This window comes from Halictus rubicundus, chromosome 7 (assembly GCF_050948215.1).
Source record: "Halictus rubicundus isolate RS-2024b chromosome 7, iyHalRubi1_principal, whole genome shotgun sequence".
NCBI lineage: Eukaryota > Metazoa > Arthropoda > Insecta > Hymenoptera > Halictidae > Halictus > Halictus rubicundus.
The window spans coordinates 4,206,681-4,223,439 of NC_135155.1; the positions used below are offsets into that span (position 1 = coordinate 4,206,681).

The window sequence follows — 16,759 nt, forward strand, 5'->3', positions numbered from 1 at the left end:
AATATTAATTTCATTAGAAATTGTTATCGAGAATACCGTGTAAAACCAATACAAAATGGTGTACGGAGAAACTTTATTTTATTATTTGTCAGTAAAAGTACGCATATCCCGCAATAATAAAGCATAAATGAACGCAGTCTGATGCGTTATTCTACATACTAGTTGTCTGCATCTTGCACCATTAAATATTGATCGTTTTGTCTACAAAAAGAAGCTTAACAACGAACATTAGAACGAGAAATATCGTCATCCCTCGTTCGACAGAAATTGAGGGATATATTTGTAAAGACGTCAGTCTTATTAAAAGTCACAGGAGAGCAGTTCTCGAAACAAAACTTCCTTCGAATCTACCGTATCTGTTCTATTTTTTAATGCACATTGACAGATTGATGTGCCAGTTAAATGAAAATATTAACAAAACAGTCTCACAAAACAGTTTTCCATATATATAAACAGTTCACTAAATAATGTTGTTACATTATTATCGACGAAACACATTTTCACCTAGCTTCCATTTCTTATGATCGACTTAGAAACTTGTTATTTTGCATAAAAATCCTTTAATTGTTATAAACCAAAATTCTACCTAATCCGGTGTATGATCTCTTCTTTGAGAGACGCAAGGGAGCCGTCAGACTTTGGCGTTAATAATTATTGTAAATAGTGTTTACTATTTTCATTTGTCGAGAGACTAAGAGACAATACCCCAATTACAGAAAAGTTATTGCATACGAAAATATGATAATGAGCTTCTCAGTTTGGTGACCTTGATTCCTGTCGAAGGTAGCAACGAATAATTGAGCTGCTCGTTTGTCGAATCGATTAGCTTCGCAAAATAAGGAAACAGAAAAAAATACATGAAATAGTATAAGTATAGTGTACATTCATTTCTCAAATTATTTACAATTGTTCTCATTCGGCCGCATTAACCGTTAAGGAAGTCTATTCTAAATGAAAAAACTTAAATATCAATTAAGCGTTTTGGTGGTGAAATGTCGAAAAACTCAGTTTACTCGATCTGACCTGTGAACGGCTCAATTATTGCTCGAGTAAACGATAAATGCCGTTAATCGGACAATATCGGCAGGGCTTGCAAATATTCGTGTGGCTTTGTCGGCGCTGGCAACAAATAACCATCTGGATCCAAAACGTCCGGCGTTCGAATGGTTACTGGCCCTTGCGGTGGCCTTGGCAAGCTGCCTTGCTGGATGGATTTACCTTGAATTTTTTCGAGCTTCGCTAATATCTCCGTGAACTTGATCCTGTCTTTTGGATCTGTTTTCCAACAATCCCGCATTAACTGACAGACGAATGGTGGACACCCTTCCGGCGGAATGAGCATTATACCTTGAAATATTAGCCTTACTACCTGAAACACAGTTTCGGAAAGTGTTAATTTGCATCCAGAAATTTTCTATTTGACGGTATCGTAAAATTTTTAATTTTTGCTCAATGAGCAATCGGCGATGAGCAATCGGAGGCCCGTGGGCCGCACTCGGACCTGTAGCATATTTCTGGGGCCCGCGGGCGTTCGGGACAAAAATCATAACTTCTGGACTAATCAATTTTCAACATAAGTACCTCAATACTTTTTTAAAGAGAACACAAAGATGCATTAATTTGCATAAAAAAGATTATATGGTTTCCACCACTTATGAAGTTGCCACTTACTTCTTCGTTGTTGTGCCCGTAATAAGGTTGTTTACCGAAAGAATAAACTTCCCATAAAACAACTCCAAAGCTCCACACATCACTTTCCAAAGTGAAACGTCCGTACATCACACTTTCTGGCGACATCCAACGGACTGGCAAAAGTCGAGATCCTCCTATCTGAAGAAATCAATAGAAACGTGAGGACCAACATGAGGACGTCATATGCTTGTTTTTGAAAGCTATGGAATTCAGTTCTACGGGAAATTTCAGTTCTATAGATTTAAATAAATTTTATTTCTATCAAATTATAACTGACTTGAAAATATTTGACATTCGAAGCTGCCTATATGGTCATGGTCTTAAAGGTTCAGAATGTGCTAACATATATTGTCCAATATACCTTGTAATAGTCGCAAGTGTATACATCTCGCGACATGCCAAAATCTGCAATTTTGACAATCATGTCTGCGCCGACGAGACAATTTCTGCAAGCCAAGTCTCGATGGACGAATCTTTGACCGGATAAATATGTCATGCCAGCTGCGATTTGAATTGTGATCCAATGTAGGGACTCCTGGAACATATAAAACATAATTTCTGACATCGAAAAGTTTTAAACATTCTACAGTGATTTCTCTGTATATGTCGCCAAGGCGTGGATGATAAACGTCGCGGAGTTATCCCCACTACCGCGGGCTATACCTCTCGCAGGGTATGTCTCCTGGACGATACACGACGCTGGCAAGACCCGTGTTGTTGACATATATCGAGAATTCACTGTACTATTGTCACAACAGTACAGTGATTTTTTCCTTAGTAAGCTTAATCAAGAGTTATTTTTACAAGAATAAAAATATTGTACACTTAGAATTTAACAGTACACTCTATAGTTTATGTCTATCTATAGTTCTCTATGTCCTTATGTCTATCTATAGTTCAATTTTAATATACGAGTAGCAAATAGATGACAATTTCTATTCTTTTAAAGACTGATTAAAGTGACATATGCAATATCCACTGTTTCCTCAAGATTGTCAGGGGTACACAAGTACACAAAGATAGGCAAGATCAAAGGCAAACAAGATTTAAAGGATATTTACCTGGGTCAAAGGTTGCAATCCGGGTTTCGACGACCTAAACGAATGGGAATTCGATCGCAATACTTCAGCGAGATCCCCATAAGGCATATATTCGAACACCATCCATGGACTATTGGTAGAGTCACGAAGCACCACTCCTTTCAATGACAAAATATTTCTGTGTCTAAACGTAGACATGATATCGACTTCCCGCATAAAGTCGTCTTCAACTTCGCGAGAGGCGGAATCCTTTAAGACCTTTATGGCGACTGTTTCTTTTGAGTCTCCAGTACATAATTCACCTATAAAATGAAGCATTTCTATGTGATTAAATATGAAATCAAAAAATGTTGACGATTAACAAAAATTAAGAGGATCTGTCGACTAGGAACAATGGAATAATAGAAGCACAGTTTGCTAGAAACGTTAATCGATGTTTTATCCCTCTTATGTTGAGTGGGACTCAAAATTTTTGAATTGTCGATTTAAATATGCATTGTATTTTATAGTATTTGTTTTGCTCTACCTTTAGATGTGCCGATGATTATAATAATAGTATAAGTTAAAATTCTAAACAAATTAATCTTTTTGTTTGCTGTGTGTTACGTAGATTGGTCTTACTATAATTATATGGTGAAGTGAAAAATTATATATTACATAGTATCGTGGTAAAATATCTTTTTATTAAATCAGACGTAAAAATCTAAATATAAAAATGTAGAGTGCAAGTTTGTAGTTGCGTTGTACGTGGAAAAATTGTATTTGTTTATTTTGATTTTAATTTATTAGTCAGAAAATGTTTTTTTTTGCTGTTGTACATAAAAGCACTCGTTTTTAATAATTAATTGCCCTGATATACACGTAGGGGGGCAAATGAAATTTAGTTTTTACCTTTGTACACTTTTCCAAAGCATCCTTCGCCAATGTCCTGTACAAACATGAGAGATTCGCGTTGCAGAATTGGCACCTCCGGCGATGCGCAACTGAAATACTGTGGATTAGGCGTGTACTTATTTGGTAACAGCAACCCCTTCTTCAAATTCATCGGCGTCCCCTGAAGCATAAATATACAATATATATTTGCAATATTTTGCAATATCTATTTTACAATATACACATATATAATTTATTAACAATGACTAAATAATATAGATAATAAAAGAGATATACGTACGTCTAGGGAGTTCCTTTGTGATTTCAAGTTATAGCTTCGCTTCTTAACACAATACACTATACTCAACAAAATTACTAATACCGCGATGAAAGCTATAGCGATTCCTATTATTTCAGGTACCCTTTGTTTTGAACGTTCTACCTATTAAAATAGAATGGGAACGACATTGATTATGTTTAGATTATATTGTATGTACACAAATATGTTTCAGCAATTTTATCTACGGTTTAGGAACATTTTGGATATTGATTATTTTATATTTCGTATTTACGATATCATTTGGAAACACATACCTGCCCAGCCTCGGGAAAAGCCGTCGTGCCGTTGGTAGAGTTGTCGTTTGGAGGTATTATGTCGGGTATAGGGTGTGGAACGAAGTCAACTGAAAATGAATTCAAATAAATAATCATTCGCGATTGAACAATACGACTTATACGAAACTATATTTGTTCAATTCTAAATCTTTCGCTTTTCATTAAAATATTTAAAATATTCATTATTGGGCATATGTGTTCATATATTTAAAGAATATGTTAAAAGCTATGAAAAACTGTTGTATATCTGACCTGTCACACGCTTGCATTTCAAGTCGTTTGTCGGCAAGGACAAATCATGCGGACAGACACACTTAGACGTGTTGTTCTCGAATGAACGGCAAGCAGTTTCTCCTCCGCAAATGGAGGGCCGATCTTGGCATCCTGTGATTTCGGAGGTCCAGTTTGACTGTAGCCTCTTTATATCTTCCGATTGTGAAGCGGTTGCATTTTTAGATAATTCTGAAATAAGTAATCATAATTTTAAGCCACTAAGGAAAAGTTGCTTTAGGGTATCCAAGAGTCATTCTCGTCATAAAGTCAGTATTCTGGTTATAAAAAGTTAATTACATATCTATATGATTAAAACAACAATGTATATGCTGGAACAATATATACAAAATTTGCGACAATAGCTGTAATAGATTTTTAATTATTTACAATGTTATTTTCGCCCCCTCCCCCCTTACTTATGACCCTGGTCTCCTCTACTTCATATTTTGCATCCAGCGTGTTAAACAAACATTGATAAGCTCAAATAAGCTGTAAATCGGCTTAATAAGCTCTAATAACTTTTTATTAAAAATATTGTGATATTTGCCGCCATCTACTGGGCTCTTAGACGTTTTGTTTTTTACAATTAATCTTTTAGAAAATACGAAAAGAATAGTACATTATTTTTATGAAAGAAAAATTAATCTTATTGCAATTTTAGCAGTTGTTCTGTTTTTATAAATAATTATATTTAAATATTAATCCTAAACGTCCATATATTCAATTCTTCGGTCATTCATGGTCGGTTTCCCCTACGTCAAAACTGAAGCCACAAATTTTACAAATTCTAACGATGCATTTATCATTCCAGTGACTTCAAACCCTATTATCTTATTAAATGATTGATTCAATTTAATGAAAACACTTGTTGTTTATGCTAGACTCAGGATGACATCGACTAAATTCCAAAGTTTGTTTATACTATCACATACATACTACATCATCTCAAATTGCATACAAGCGTTATTAGTTTCGACATCTGTTAGCGTACAAAAACTTATTCAAGCACCTAATATATTTTACAAAAAGATGTGACTTAGAGAACTTTCCTTAAATGGTAGTGGGCATTGCAAACAATGGGGAACGTATAATTGTCCATTTTATTAAGCATTGAAATACGCTGAAATGGAAACGATTTGCGAGTGGACCTAACAGAAAAACTATTGCTCGCGCCATAGTTGAAAGTCGAAATGCATCGAGCTCGGAACGGAAGTAATGCGTGCGAAATTCGCAGGAGCAGGGTGGATGGCGCGTAAAGGGTGAATTGGTAAGAAAAAGGGCCACGTATTTGGATTGTGACCAGGCTTGGAAGAGACAGTGCAGGCATTCACTTCGTGCTTGAAGCTTGTAACGGGTCAAAGCGTTATCTCTGCGGTCAGCGCTCCCCGACAACGAGACTCGCTATGTGTACCTATTATCGCCCCGTATTCATTGCCTTCCTATGCATCTCTACGAGAGGTTTGCCGTATTCATGAAATGACTCTTTTTCCGGAGAATGGCCGCGCGCGCGTTTCGATTTTCTTGAAACGGGACGATCAACTTCACAGAACGAAACCCCGGGACGTAAATACGTTAAAAGTAGACCGCGATGTTAGCACGGCGCTGTTGAAATCGGCTGAAGAATATAGTAGTCGCCTTGTTTCGGACGTTTTCGATGACGGTTAAGATCATTTCGAACGGTGTTGCATTGCGCAAATCGTGCCGTGATTCCTTAACGCTAGAACTACGGGACTCGTCAAAATGACAGCGAAAAGAAGCCACTACAATGAGAGAACATAATGTATTAATGTATGAATATTGTGTATATAATTAATACATTTTATTTATAATTAAATATTTATATATTGATATATATAAATAGCTAATAATTGAATATTTATATATTGATATATATAAATAGCTAATAATTAAATATTTATATTATAAATATTTTATAAATAAATATATAATAAATAATTTATATATTAATAGATTTATATGTTTATAATTGTATGCATATTTATGGGTTATTATGGTTACATTAAATCTGATATAAATGTCTACTAACCAGTTTAACTCTAGGATATATTCATACATGTCTTCATACAATAAATGCTGATTTTATAGTAAAATATATAGTATAACTTCAATTTATTATTGTTCTGTAGTAAATAGTGAGTAGTAGTTGAACAGTGATCTGTAGTAATTGAATATAATGTATGAATCTTCATTGAAACTGATTAATTTACAAATGAAATTATCCTAAATCTATTCGAAATTTCCTAATTTACTATTTTTTTAATGTACTAATCAAGGCGGTTTAAATTTCTTTAAATCCGAAATTATTAAGGTGTCGTCAAATGTTGATTTATTTCAGGAATCTGTGGTTTTAGTAAAGAATGGAGTATCTTACAGTAATACTTTTATCATAGTTTCAATATTTTTGGAAACTCAGAACATTCGGTAAAGATAAATGTATTCAGCCGCGTTTATTTGCAAATCCAAGGTTTAGGCCAGAGACAACAATAGGGGCATTATGGGCACGGGTGGTTCATCCTCTGAAATACATGATTCGCAACCGAATCGCACGACGTGAAATGAGATCGTTCATGATACGCGTGTTCAGAAGCCTGACGAGAACAGCTTGATTATCGTGTTTGTTGAGATAATAAATCTGTGTTTTTCGACACGAGTGGTTTTTGTATGCGGCGATGAAAGAACATTTCAGAAATTAGTTCGGAGCTTTTCGTTCGTACGATAACGATGTTACGAAGTAAATATACTACCGTATAATAGCATTGCTTATTTTTGCCCGATGCGATTCAAATGATATGGTGAAAGGTCTGGCGATTTTAGTTATCATTAAGTACAACTACGTAGAATGTAAGAGCACCGTGAAATTTATGCTTGTGTGCAACCCTTTGTTCTCAGTTTGATTAATGTCACATATTTTTATTAAATCAAAGGAATTTAGGATTACACAATTGCCATGACTTTCAATAAATTGTTTGCACTTATAATTTATTTCGACGAGAAGATAGTCAAAATTTCTTTTCGTAATTACTTTACACATTTTTCACATATTTAAAATGTTATTATTAGTAACCTGACAAGTTTACATTTTCATTTATAAACAAAATGTACGTTACTGTAATAGAATGATAGTACAGAATTTATGGATGTAGTTCATAAATTGTTCTAAAGTAAATGTATTCTATATTCAAGACGAATCATTGTTTAATAATTTCCATTTCATGTCGTCGATGCCTTTGCTTCTTGAGATGGAAAAATTCATAATTTATGAACAATTTTAGATATTATTATTAGTAACCTGACAAGTTTACAAAATTTACATCACCCTCATAGGATAATAGTAAGAATAGAAAGTATGAAAATAATTTATTGTGCGTCCATCATTGAATATGACATATTTTTTGCCACTTATCCAAATTGCCTTATTTTGCCTGAAAAACTCATTCCTTAGGTATATCCTGGAGTAGCCGCCAAAATATGTTAGGGTGAGTTACGCCATTCAGAGGATTATCATGTCGATGAGTAACCCGCTTTCATTTCCTTCGGTGATGTGTCATCGGTATTATTTGTTTCGAACATAAATTATAAACAAGACATGGGCCGACTACAATTTTCACAGTATCTTGCTTCATTGAAACCCGCATTACCCACAACAGACATAACTCACCCTATTTTACAACAGAAACAATTTACAAGATTTTCAACTGACTTGCAATGACATTTATTGCAACTATTCTTAGCCATTTAAACCGGCAATTATAGATTGTTTGCTCTACTGTGAAAATTAAGCTACTGTTTAAAATACCCTGAAAGTAAAATAAAAAAAAAATTAAAAAAGCTTTGTTGGATGAATTTAAGACACATACCTATTGTTAACATTTTTCGTTAATAAATAATATCGAAATTATTGTGAATTAGAAGATACAAATGTTTTCCAGATATTCACTGTTTGGAAATATTTCACTACACATGATTTCAAATGATTTAACACCAATTTCTTCTATTAAACCAGGTCTTAAACAATACCAGAATGTTTATCTATGTGCTAACGAAACTGCAGGTTTTTAATTAAGTTATTGATGTCTATTATTGTGAACCATTGTTTTATTTAATAAGTTTGAATAAATTCGAGATATACCTGAACAAATCATTAAATTTCCAAAATAAACTTGTACATTGGTTTCATGAATTTTATGTTTGTTTACTTTATGGTAAAGTCCTTGAAACTAGCTTCGGTATTATTGCCGGAGGACTTGGACACGTGGTTATCATCTTAGGTTAATGTTATCGAAAGGTCGAACATGTCGATATTAAAGATAACTTGAGAGACACAAAAACAGGGTCAGTTTTTTGCTGGTTTCATTTTTTAGACGTAGTTAGCATTTGTTCCAATAGGGAACGTAATATAAATAACGAAAGTCTGATGGCTGGAAAGTCCTTTAATGCAAAATGTTATAGAATAATATATTGGAAATTATAAAATTTCGAAGGATGGTGACAACCGTGAGGTATGGGGAAAATGGTATATGATACAAAGAGAGAAAACATATAAATAACGAAAACCTAGTGACTGAAAAGTCATGTTTAACGCAAAATATTATAAACCAATGTGCTAAACGTTATACCTACAATTTAATAAAAAAGCTATAGAATGGTAAAAATCATGAAAATCAGAAAAAAATGGTACGTGAAGCCTAAAACATAAATCATGAAAATGTTGTGGTTGAAAAGACATGGGTGATGCAAAATTATAAAATAATGTATTAGATATTATGACATTGAATGAAAAAGTTACAGGGTGGTAAGAATCATGGAAAATAGAAAAAATGGCACATGAAACAGAAAAAAAACAACATAAATAAGAGAAACGTAGTAGCAGATGTGTAGCGTAATACGTAGATGCTATTTTAATATTTCTGAGAATAATCGTCTATTACATAAGTCTTAGATGGCTTCGTCAGGAGACAGGAAAATTATTTATTGGAAATAGATCTGAATTTAAACACCCATAACTGCCAGCTTTCGATGATACCATAGTACTCTATAATTTGAAGAAAGTTCTGGATCGAATGAAGTTGAACCAACCTGTGCGAGATTATAATAATCTTAATAGCCGGTAATTATAAATTTTTTTATAGTGGTCATTTTGAATACGAGTCTTTAAATATTTTTTATTAGGATAACTGCAATATGCGAATTATCTGCTACACGTACCAACAATATTGCCAATTTTTCATGATATTCTTGTGTTACATTCAAAACTGACTACTTCAGCATTTAATGGTAACGTGAATCTGAAATCATTGATCTATAATGCGCTTGAAGATCTATTATACATACTTCATAAATGTCATCCGTCAGTTATGCATATAACGAGTAATGATAAATCAGCAAGCTTAAATAATAAACTTGATTTTTTAAAACTTTTTACCTAAAGTGCTCACCATTTGAATAACATTAAGTACACAAATGTAAACTTTGGAAAACAGGTTTATATGTTTCAGAATAATTACGGAATAATTAAAGGGGAAGATAACAGAAAATTAGAAAATAATTTGTCGTAGAATATTTATGTTTGCACAAGCAAATTGCTTCTTCGTTTCTCCAACTTATGTAGCATTGAATCACAGGAAATAGGATGATAAGTAGCAATTATCACATATTTCGATGTTATTGCAATAAGCGTTGGTGCAATATAATGTTTACACAACGCTCCGAATGCCATCATGAATGAATTAAAAGAAACGCGGATAAACGGGAAGAGTAAGTATGACTCTCCGAAAGATAGTCAGATGACTCGTCATCTACGCAGTGACGCGTAAGAATAGATTAATAAGATTTCTTCAAGCCCCATCTACTGCCATAATCTATTCAGCCCGAAAACTCTCTAGAAAAGATCCCTTACAACAGAGGTTCCCAAAGTGGGGCCCGCGAATTCTATTTTTGAAATGTGTTAACAAACAGTTTGTAAAAAAAAGTAATTATTATCATAAATAAAAAAAGATTACGTTATAAAATTAGTATAAATATTTCCCTTGTGTCTAAATTTTTACCTTCTTTTTTTAATTTTTTGTCCCGTAAAATATTTTGGAATTTGCAATTTGATCCAATACGATAACACAATTGTACTAAAAAATTCACGCGACATTTCAGACAAGACTATATTTTCTCTTTAACGTATCAATTAATTTATTACAACAACATATTGTTTATCTTACTATAAACATAACACAACAGAAGCTACTCCTCTTAGAGTCTCACAATCATGCATTTGGAATTCTAATGCGAAGATACAACCATAAAGATAATTCTGTCCCATATCGTCTAAATAAATTTTAATCATTAAAAATAAATAATCGTCTAAATTAAATCCTTTTATAATGTTTACGTAATTAATACTTTGATATTTTTCGACTTGCGTTGAGTTGGTATTAACTTTCAATTAAGAAAATAAATAAAATTTCCTTGTAAATGTTTATGGTTGAAATACAAGATGGTTCAAAGAAAATGTCTGATTCTGGTTTAATTCGTGAGAGCGAAGAGAATACGCCTAATAAAAATGGCGTAAGACGTAAAGCGGTCGCATTGTTTTGATTTTTGTAGAATCACGCATTCCAATTGGAAAACAATAATAGATATCGTAAACGACAACAATAGGTATTCTGTATTAGAAAGTGTGTTAATGTTTACACTACGTATGAATTTAATCTGCAATTTACTAATTACATTGATAAGTATATCAATCGCATTACACCCAATTGTTTTCTTCTCGCCAGAATATGGCATAATTTTACGAAAATGTTCCATTCTGTAAAACTCCATGACCGCGTAAATTCCCTTTCAGGTTCAATTTAGAGGTGCTAAGAACTTTCGCGCACGTTATCAATTAAACCCAAACTACTTGCGCGCATTCATTACAACTCCCTTCTTTTTTCTTATCTTCCCGACAATTAGATTACGGATTTAATGTGGCAGATAATTTCAGTAAAATTCATCGAACTCTTTCTTATTTTTAGCCGAACGTTCTCGCAAAACAAAACTATTTATTGCTCTCGATTCTCGTCTTCGCAAAACTTCTTTCAAACAATGCAATTTAGCACGAAGAACCGCGGCGTCTCGATAATAACCTATCTTATCCATTCGCAAGAAACAGTGTGCGCAAATAAAATAATTCTAGTATAAATCTCGTTCACTTACCAGTCCAAACTTCTCCAGAGGAAAGGCCTCTTCTTCTCGGTGCTCTATGTCGGTCCATCGCGAGTCAAGGAAACCAAAATGGAGGGAGACCACCCTCGGCTTCAGAAAAGAATTTCCCTGTCGTAATCTCGCCCTTTCTCTTAAGCATCAACGCGCTATCCTCTTAACGTTATACCCCATTGTCAGTTTCCTCGGAAATTCAAACACCCATTCAGATCACAACAAAATCAAGAATATACGGTAGGTGAACAAACTAGTTGGATTCACATCCTACACGACAAACGGTAGCACAATTTTCTACTTTTTGTTTTTCTGATTTTTGTACTCATCACATCGAACTAATCCTTTAAAATTCGGATCCTGGTTGATTGTCCGACATTAATGGAGGGACATTGATTGAACTCGTCGCACTGATCAGGCTCTTCGCGGAGAAGTAAATTTTTGTCACCGTGTAAATTGTCACCGTTCTGTTTTTCTTCCGTTTTGAAAAAGGAGCGTGAAGATCACTGAGAGGAGGCGGGATGGAGGATGAAGCCAGTTGGACGGGAAGGGTGCAAAGAACTGTCGGGACCCGAGGGCGTAGCGAAATCCGTGGGCCTCGGACCAAGGGCCGGGGGCCGGGAGCCGGGGGCTGAAGAGTTAAGCCGGAAGAGGAAACTCGCCGCTAGGATAAATCGAGGAGAGTCCTCTATCTTCGACGGGCGCTTACTCGAAACTAAAGACCGACTAAAGACCGCATTCGAGAACTCCCTCGCATTCCCATACACAGGGAAACGCGGTCACGCATACTCGTGCAACCGTTTTCGTGGCACGCTCACGCGTTTCGAACGCGCTCGCCAAGGATTTACGCGGGAGACGAGCCACGGTTCATCATCGGCGAGGCTCGACCTACGCTATCGGAGAAGAGAGAGCCGACGGTTCCCCGTAATCTCCTCGCTTTTTTAGTCGACTTAAGGGTAGAGCCTCTTGTTGCGCTTTAATCTCCGACACGTGCCAACTAACAACTCCACCTTCGGCCAGACGTTATTAGCTTACTGCATATGAAATGTACCAACTTCGAATCAATCCTTGATTGATTATGTCTTTTATTTTTACCGAACATTTATTAACCCTTTGCGGACAAGGATTTTGTACAATATTGGAAACGTCTTTCTCAGTCTATTAAATCCTATATCAAAGTCTTCAATTCTAGGGAAGAGTAACAATATACAATATTGTTCTTTTGCCATGATAATTAAATTGTTTACATTGACTAACAACTCCACCTTCGTCCAGACCTTATTAGCTTACTGCATATGAAATGTACCAACTTCGAATCAATCCTTGATTGATTATGTCTTTTATTTTTACCGAACATTTATTAACCCTTTGCGGACAAGGATTTTGTACAATATTGGAAACGTCTTTCTCAGTCTATTAAATCCTATATCAAAGTCTTCAATTCTAGGGAAGAGTAACAATATACAATATCGTTCTTTTGCCATGATAATTAAATTGTTTACATTGACTAACAACTCCACCTTCGTCCAGACCTTATTAACTTACTGCATATGAAATGTACCAACTTCAAATCAATCCTTTGGTGGCTGTCTTTTTATTTTTATCGAACCTTACTTAACCCTTCGTGGACGAGGATTTTTTACAATATTGGCAATGGTTTTCCCAGTCTATTAAATCCTATATGAAAGTCCTCGATTCTAGGAAAGAGTAACAATATACAATATTCGTCTTTCGCTATGATAATTAAATTATTTACATTAACTAACAACTCCACCTTCGGCCAGACCTTATTAAAATTGGAAATGTCTTTCTCAGTCTATTAAATTCTATATCAAAATCCTGAATTCTAGGACAGACTAACAATATACAATATTCGTCTTTTGCTATGATAATTAAATTGTTTATATTAACTAACAACTCCACCTTCGTCCTGACCTTATTAGCTTACTAGTCCTTACGACCTTATTAGTCTTAATTTAATTCAGTCCTTCTATATGTATACTAATTTGGAAAAATTGAAGTTGCATAAAGTTTTATCTTATCGTTATTCATAATATAATAAGAAAATTAGGAACAGGAATTTCAAATTAGAAAAAGGAACGTAAGCATGAATTAATACCAATATAATTATTAATATTCCAATTGTTATCATTTACAAGCAGAAATGCTTAATAATATTTAATACAAATGAAAACGATATGACGTGTCTAATGAGCTACAGTCTCCGAAACTCTAAGCCGAAGTTTAAGGATTACTTAGGTAAAGTAAATAAGAGTATAGTAATCTGTGTGAGGGACAGAGCGGAAATCTGAATAGTAAGTAGTATTTCTTATCTGTCTTCATCGATACATACTTATCCTGCATCCTCAAACTTTGCATGAATTCAATTGTAAGATGGTCCTGATTCACTATAGTCTTCAAGTAAATTTTTTAATATTGAATTACATTATTCAACTACAAAAAAGTGTAGAGCTAACAGAAATATTTAACAGTGTCAAAACACACTTTTGTAAATCTTGTATCAAAATAAGATCACTAAAAGTCTATATTATTTGAATTTATTACATTTCAATTAACAGATCTTACTAATTTATATCAATTTATTTCTAATAATAAATAAATGTTAATAAATTTTTTATGGATTATCTCTAGCACTAATAGCTGCAAAAAGCACAAAGTCTCAAGCTTTTGTTTATAGATACACTGCAAAAATGTATGCAAATGTACATTCTTCCTAACAAATTCACAGAAATCGCAGTCGTCTGAAATTTGATTTGACAAACGACAATAAAATGACAATAAAATGAAACTATATTTTTGTAAGCTTTAATACACTATCGTGTATTGTTATGCACTATTCGCGCATGAACTTTCGCAGTCTACTCGTTTGTACGAATTTACTTCGTATTACGACACTAATAATTAACCAGTGTATAATCATGATCAGTATGATACCACCGCTGTTCAACTGAGCGCCACTTCCCTACCACATTTTGCCGTTCGTGAATAACTTGACTTTTCAGCGCCTGATCGCGATAAACAAGTCAATCCCAGTCACGACCACACAAACTCCGTCGTGGATGTTAGCGTTCGTGTAATCTCGCTTAATCAGTTGTACTTAAAAATTAGCGATTCGTTTTATGAGATTCGGAAGTTACCGAAGATACAGTGGGTCCAAAAAGTAGGGTACTAAATTTCCCATTCTCTAGGAATTGTCGATATTTGATCCTTTCCTAAAAAAAGCACAACTCTGCGTTTTTCAAAACGGCAAACTGAAAACGTTTTTTTGGTTAAAAATTTTACAAATTGGAACGTCTGTAGAATCATTGAAAAATTTTTCTCATGATTGAAATCACCGCGAGCTTTAAATGAAAGGTGCACGGCCCTCTTTTCAGTAATATTTATAAGATACACCATGAAGGTCTTACACCACCAAACTTTTCCTCATTTTGGTTTCATAAAACTGACAAAAAAAAATCGTAGATCAAGTTTTAACCAGACGATGTAAAGGGGAAGATTCATTTGGAAAAAATTTGTTTGCATTTTCAGCCAAACACGTGTCCTCAGTTTTTCACACGCATGCCCAAATATTGTAGAACAAGATGGTTGATGGTCTGCGAAAGTTGGAGCTTTAAAAGAAGTCCTTTATCGTTGTGCTATTTTTTAAATATTGGGTTGGAACGAAAGTTCGTAGCGTTTTCAAATTAAAATTCAGAGGTGAAACGAAGATATTTTCAATTCACCGTAGATTAAAACATTCGTCTAAAAATTCGTCAGAAGAGCACACGGCGAGTTTTGCTATTATACTTCTGATTTGTAATCGTTAGCAGCAGCGGAAGCTAAGCACCTCTCACGGTTGACAACCGGGGTTCAGCACCGAGAAGTGGAAGGACCTGGTTGGTTGCACAGTAGCGCGGCTACCTGATTAACTTCTTTAAACATGCGCCACTTGATGCCGTCAAAGGACAACAACTTGCTCCAGTTGAAAGAGAAATGGGTCGGAACCAAAAAAATTGCTGACGGAACTACAAGAGGGGAATATGTACGTTAATAGTTTTCGAAGAGGCTTCGCTGGAATGGCATAAGTGTTGTATATTTACACTGGCGTTACAGGCTCACACCTGGACGCAAGAATAGCGCCGCCGCTTCTTTTTCCTCGAAGGATCTTCTCACCCGTGCGTCAGACGATCCCTAACAAAAGGGATTACCGATTCTTCTTCGTTCTATTCACCGATGTTTTATTATCACAATACACCGCGATGGCGCCGGGTCATCGCGCGAGGACCAACGCGGTGCGTCCATTATTTAACATTTTTTAATTAGACACGCAGCACTTAGGTGCGCACTCCGAAAACTGGTTTAAGTTCTCGCCATGAAAATCGCGTTCCATTTACTTTTGGAAATATCTGTCAATTCTATTTAAAAAAAAAATGGTTACTAAAATTTGTCCACTTTCCTTCCTTTTTCCAAATTCCGACCCACCATTACTATTAAAAGTAAATTGCTTTTTTCTTCTTGCAAACTCGAAGCCACTATTATTATTACAAATGATGTAGATAAATTAAAAGAAAAAGCCAAATGAGAATTCTGAAAGTAGAAGCTTTGGACTTTAAAACGAGTCCAAAATGATTGACAGAAGATGTTCCGTTGCAAAGTTACAACAGTTTAAATGTCAACGATTTTTTGACAAAAACGTTTCTCTAATTTCGCAAGTCAGAGTAATTTTTTACAAATTCCTAAGTCAAGACTATACAACGAATAAAATTATTTACGTTTCAAAATAAGAAGATAAAATAATCGTGGTCGGGGGATTAATATCAGAGTGTCCCAGTTAATGTGGTGTATCTCGAGATATTAGTCTTGTAATGGTAAGTTCAGCAGAACATAATTTCAATCGTCACGGTACACAAAATCGCGCTTTACAGTCTATTATTGGCAAACAATCTTATTTCTATACGATGCAATACAGAATTAACAGAGTTCTTTGTGTTATACTTATGTGTAACAATTACGTAGATAGAAGATTGTTAAAAGTCTTTAGTCTTTTTAATATTAAA

The 16,759-nt window shown here is 34.6% G+C and overlaps 1 protein-coding gene across 1 annotated transcript; it reads right to left on the bottom strand.

The window, feature by feature from the left end:
* Positions 1-489: 489 nt before the first annotated feature.
* On the bottom strand, positions 490-12,403 carry LOC143356001 (muscle, skeletal receptor tyrosine-protein kinase). Its single transcript, XM_076791302.1, has 9 exons — positions 11,703-12,403; positions 4,473-4,682; positions 4,200-4,288; positions 3,907-4,047; positions 3,624-3,786; positions 2,754-3,034; positions 2,054-2,227; positions 1,672-1,830; positions 490-1,369 (listed from the first exon to the last, which is right to left on the bottom strand). Exons 1-9 carry the CDS (start codon positions 11,758-11,760, stop codon positions 1,067-1,069), a joined length of 1,578 nt encoding a protein of 525 aa, XP_076647417.1. The 5' UTR covers positions 11,761-12,403; the 3' UTR covers positions 490-1,066.
* Positions 12,404-16,759: the final 4,356 nt, after the last annotated feature.